Below are 6,000 nucleotides of genomic sequence, written 5' to 3'. Positions count from 1 at the left end.
TTCTCACACATAGGAACCTCCCTCCTACACACTGCTGCCACATGTCAATAAGCTTGACACCTGTAACAACGTAATGGGTTTGGCACAAAAGCTCGTACTGGATAACTGAAATATCCTAACATCACTTTGTCGGGCAAAGACTCAACATCAAAACTCAAAACAGACAACGACAATTCTGTCTCACCACTCACACCACCCTGCCTACGTTACTTCAAATGACGAGCATCACAAATACTGGGAATCTTCTCCTTCAGCTGGTCCATCTTCACATTTACCGCTACCCCAGTAATCACTCCTTTCAATGGGGCCCTGTTCCTAAGAGCAAAGCAAGAAAACGATCTTGCCCCCAGTTGCGTGACATGGAGTGCCTGCTCCATCTGGTTGGAAGAAACACACAAATATCACAAGCTCACTACGGGTTACCTTCACTGACTCAACTGCACCCAACTCCTTTTCCACCCACCCTGAAACCACAAATGGATCCGCCAAAAGGCAAGGATCTACTTTCTCCAAAAATGTCACTCCTACTGGACCAGATTCTTCTTTCTCATGTCCATCGATGCAAGGCTCAGGCACCGAGCTCTTCACCACACCTTCCCCTTCACTTAGCTTACCCTCACTCACTTCCATTTCACCTCCAGCACTCAACCTGGCGTACTGCTCACTCTGTTTGTACTTGCCACCAGTCTTCTTCGCCCCCCATCTCCCTTTCTATCGCTATCTTCATCAAATTCAACCTCAACCTCTGCTTTCCTCATTCTCTTCAACGCCTTCTTCCTCTTTTTCCTCTTCCATTCCTCACAGCTGAAACAGAAGACTGTCTCATGCAGCAGTAACTCCCCACACTCATAACAGAAGTTCCTGTGGTTCCCGCTTGTCTCTGTAGCCTTTTCACACTCGACCGTCCCCACAAAATCCATGCTCCTCTGCTCCCGCAGTAAGGAGAGGGAAGTACCTAGATAGTGTCGCCAAAATCAGGCCAGTGTGACAGCTAAAGCACATTTATTGTAGGCAAGTTATTTTTACCGAAATCTCTGATTTCCAATTTCAGTGCGTTCAAGACAACTGGGAACTCTGAAAAAAACAAGCTCCGACTGGGAAAAATCATTTTGAACAGTCATCCAACTCGGAATTCCAAGTCGGAAACTCAGGCATCTTTCTAGAGCTCCGACCTGAATATCACAGACGTCATGATTTTACCTCGTTTTTTTCCCCAGAGTTCCCAGTTGTCTTGAAAGCACCATTTGAGTTGTGCGTGGCCACCCGCAGGTTAGCGTTTTTCGTCATAAATCTATTTATGGAGGCAGCTCTGCAGAGTGGTCACTAGCCGGCACAGCCACAAAGTAATAAAATCTGATTTTAAACCTAACCTTGACCTTAACCACACTGCTAACCCTAATGCCTAACCCTAACCTTAAATTAAGACCAAAAAGCTATGTCATAAATTTGTACAATATAGCCAAATTTGACTTTGCAGCTGGCCTATCTAAGGGGAAATCACTCAGTTCTGCCTCCAGGACAAGACTCATGAAAATAAACGTCAACCTGCTGACCACTCAGTCCTGGGTGAACAGGCAGTACAGGAGGGGACTAAGCACACACCCCTGTGCTTCATAACAACATAAGCCTACTGGTAAAATGTAAATGTAATCTGGTCTAAGCAAAATATGTAACCAAAAAAGGTTGAGACAGCTGCTCTTCCATGGTTACTGGTTTGGCCAGTATGCCTCTAATATTATTTACTATGAGGGGCTCATCATGTTGAATATGGCTAGTCTTTTATGAAACCCTACAGTGAAAATGAATTGTTTTCACTATAAATTATTGTAAGAGAATATGTATTGTGTCAGTGAAAAGCAATGGAAAAAATCATAGAATTTAAAGTAATACCTGTCAGTAGTAAATAAATGTCAACGATAAAAACGTTGTAAGTGTCAGCAGCATACATTTCCACTAATTCCAAGTGGACATTATGATACCGTATTGTTCTATGATGTAGTAGTGGACAGACCACAGCTGATTCGATCCATACATTTCACTTCTCCAAAGAAAGAGTTCTACAATGACAAACTAACATTCATACACTGAGGGAGTGAAGTCTCTGAGGAGGGCTGAAATTACATATGGTTATTAGAGAGGAAAGAAAAAGTCAGACCAATCAGACTTCAAAAACTAGAACAAGCCCTTGTGGGAGTCCCTCCCTTGAATTTGTGCTAGGTAGAGTATCTATATGCTCGGACATAAGACTGACTCAGAGAGACGATGGTGGAGGGTTGGTAAAGATGGCGGCGCTCTCCGAGGATGGGAGGTATGGACTGAATTGTGGCGGACAGAATACAGACCGAGTCACTGTATTGCACGTAAAATTGACAGAGACAGCTTTCAGAGCGATAGAGAGGTACCAAACATCTAAGGTAAGTTGAATACATGTCTTATAGCTTACCTTATACGACTACCGATGCTATCAAAACTGGTGAACAAACTGCCACGCACAGTCAGCTTGAGCTAACGTTATTCAAGTTACCTAGCTAGTTAAGTTACTTACTGTCAAACCGAGAATGCATATGCCATGAAGTGAGTTAACAATTTGTGGATTACAAGTAAAAGTTTGAGAGAAATGCCTGAAATTGGATTTGTGTAGTCGATGTACTGTAGTTAGCTAAATTAGGCAATGTAGCTAACGTTAGCTAAATTAGCTGGCTAACCAAATGTAATTTCCCCCACAACAAAAAAGTAACGTTATCCCCAGCAAGTCCACTTTTTTCTACTCAAGCCAGGCGAAATAGATGACTGACTATTTGGATGGCAATTTCGTGACATCTTTACTTAACTTTTAGCTAACTTACCGTATGTTCCGAAACCAGCTTCAGTATTTTGGCGTTTGGAGATGTTAGGAAATGAGTTTAGCTAGCTAGCTAACGTTAGTTAGCCCCCAACTAGCTAAGGTAACTATCGTAATCCTTGATCGTGACTCCGTTCCATTACGTTTTCTGTACGGGGGAGTTTTGTAAAGAGCCCAGATACTCGGTCTGAACATTAACACGCATCGGTTGTGGAAGCATGATAAGGACCGTAACTTTAATATCAGCGAGAAACGATTTTCAAAAAACAAAACGTTAAATGAATACACACCATTATAGGGTTAGTGTTCCCACACGGCCAAATCTCCATGTTACAGCGCGTGTTTACGGAAGAAGAGGGACCACCTGTGCTAATTAGCTATCTAGCGTGCGCTAAACACCTGTGTGTAATGGAAGGCGGCCAGAAACGCGTTGTCACTGAAAAGTACAGTAAGTGTGTATTTTGAATTTGTGAAATTATTTTGATGTGATATGAAAGTAAAGGCCTTTATGTTTCTAGAACCAAATCGCAATTGATAATCGATTCACGTTTAGATTGAGTTTTTGGCTGTTTTGTCTACCTGTAAATAACATAAAAGGTCCTTGGACCTTAAAGGTGCAATATGCGGAAATCGCGCCGCCATTTCCTGGTTGCTAAAATTACAATAGTTTGCCTAATGTCAGTTTGTGACAAAAGAAGCTGTCATTGTGTAGAGAATAATTGTACCATCTAAACTGCTGTGAAATATATTTTCCATAACAGAAAATATTGTTGAAGTAAAAGATGCAAAAACAAATTAAGAACAGCTAGCTTGCTAGGTAATGCTAACTTGCTGGCAAGCTAGCTAGCTATACTAACACAGTTTTAGTAGATACATTTAAGTGACAGTAGCTAACTTATTTTGTAATTTAAGTGTGATGTTCCTTTTACCTTGAAAGTAGTCAGGGGTACTGTTGTCAACAGTTGATATTAGTTTACTTAGCTAGCCACTGTCACCAGCTGCTACCATTAGTAGGAGGTCAAACCTGTTTTCAACATTTCTAAATGTATAGTTTACATATTCACACACCACCATGTCTACCATTTTTTTTTTTTTTTTAAATATACATTTACATTTTAGTCATTTAGCAGACACTCTTATCCAGAGCGACTTACAGTTAGTGAGTGCATACATTTTTCATAGTGCCCCCCCCGTGGGAAACGAACCCACAACCCTGGCGTTGTAATTACCAACTGAGCTACACGGGTCATCAGAGTCCACTACATTAGTGTGTCTGTGCCAATATATATATGTGTGTGTGGTGTGTGTGCATGCATTCGTGCATACTTTGGGTGTCTGTGTGCTATCTGTTTCTTAGGCTAAACGTCCTTCTAAGCTACTGGGTCAATATGTACGTCAAGGACAAGGTAGATATTTAAAAGGAGAGATTTTGTCTTTGTTTTGAATATCAATATGAATCTCAAAGTAGTTATTTTGACTTTTAGAATTTCTATCAAAAATATCAAATACCCCCACCAACGAATAAGGCTTTTGAATGTTTTGATAAAAATGTATATTTGTATATCTGAAGACAGTAGATTAACATGATTTACAAAACAAACATTTAAACAACTATGTTTATTCGTATAGAAATGTTCATGTTTTACTTACATAGCTTTGTAGTAACATTGTTAAAAATAAAGAATAACACTATTAGCATCATCACTAAGTTTCTCTCAGATGAATGAGCAGAGTAGATTTCATTTCAATGTTATTGTGTGACATGTTCATTGATATACTCTGTGTGTGTGCGTGTTGCAGACCTACTATTTGAAATAATTTCAAATACTTTAACTGGGCTTGACGGAGCTTGCCTGTTGCAATTTAACCAGAAGAATTGTCCCACACTCCAAACCCCTCCCATCTGGCAGTCCAGGCAGGCCTAAAGCAAACCAATAAAAGTGTTTGAAAGATTTCAAATAGTATTTGAACCCAGGTCTGGTGTGCTGTGTGTGAAATTAATTTTCCGCATTAAAGATAGCGGAAGGAATCTACAGACAGACTGTCTCAAAGTCCTCTCCACCACCGTCTCCCTATTCATGTACTGTGGGAGGAAGCGTCATTGAGAAACAACAGGGCCCAATCCCAGATGGACACTAGACACGTCCTATACACTTGTGGAGATCTGAGAGGACCTGACTGGTAGAAGCAATATGGTGAAACTTCCACCTAGCCTATCAGAGGGCAAATGGAGCTATTACCAGATTGATTGCACCTGTCAAATCTTCTCAGATCCCCACAAGTGCAGAGGGTCTAGGGGTCCATTTGGGATTGGGCCAACAACATCCACTAGTCCTAGTGCAGAGAATTTATACAAACCAGCTGTGTATTCTGTTCATACCCAGTACATCATAATACAAAACCAGCTGTGTATTCTGTTTATACCCAGTACATCATAATACAAACCAGCTGTGTATTCTGTTCATACCCAGTACATCATAATACAAATCAGCTGTGTATTCTGTTCATACCCAGTACATCATAATACAAACCAGCTTTGTATTCTGTTCATACCCAGTACATCATAATACAAAACCAGCTGTGTATTCTGTTCATACCCAGTACATCATAATACAAAACCAGCTGTGTATTCTGTTTATACCCAGTACATCATAATACAAACCAGCTGTGTATTCTGTTCATACCCAGTACATCATAATACAAACCAGCTGTGTATTCTGTTCATACCCAGTACATCATAATACAAAACCAGCTGTGTATTCTGTTCATACCCAGTACATCATTATAGTTAAGGTATTCAGGCTACATGTGTAGCTAGCTATGTTAGCACGTTTTATGAAATGATCTCACCCAAAAATCACCTTTTTATACAAAAATTATTTCAAATTCACTCCATTGTTACTTCCTATTATCTGCATCAAAATGTTGGTTTTATTCCAAACTATTTTTGGAATAGCAATACACCTTATTATAACATACTGTTTTGGCTACAGACCTATCCAGTTGCTCTACACTCTTGAGTTTGTCAGTGTACGTTATGTTCATGATTAAATTATGAAATGTTATTACCAACTTTGCCAATCTTTATAGTAAGCATATAGCCTAGGCTACTTGACTGTGTTGCAGGTTGACTGCGATTTGTTATGAAGTGATAGGCC

The 6,000-nt window shown here is 40.2% G+C and overlaps 1 protein-coding gene across 2 annotated transcripts in view; it reads left to right on the top strand.

Annotated features, from left to right (window-relative positions):
* The first annotated feature begins 2,129 nt into the window (after nucleotides 1-2,129).
* Nucleotides 2,130-6,000, top strand: part of ell2 (elongation factor for RNA polymerase II 2) — a 37,220-nt gene continuing 33,349 nt past the window's right edge. For both annotated transcript variants that reach the window (XM_084167458.1, XM_084167459.1), the window contains exon 1: nucleotides 2,130-2,414. In XM_084167458.1, coding sequence (XP_084023584.1) covers nucleotides 2,283-2,414 — 132 coding nt within the window. In that variant the 5' untranslated portion in view covers nucleotides 2,130-2,282. The remainder of the gene's footprint in view (nucleotides 2,415-6,000) is intronic.

The sequence above is a fragment of the Coregonus lavaretus genome (genome assembly GCF_964263955.1).
Source record: "Coregonus lavaretus genome assembly, chromosome: 8".
Taxonomy (NCBI): Eukaryota; Metazoa; Chordata; class Actinopteri; order Salmoniformes; family Salmonidae; genus Coregonus; species Coregonus lavaretus.
Note: the sequence above shows the minus strand (reverse complement) of the source record. Positions and strands in the feature narration are given on the sequence as shown.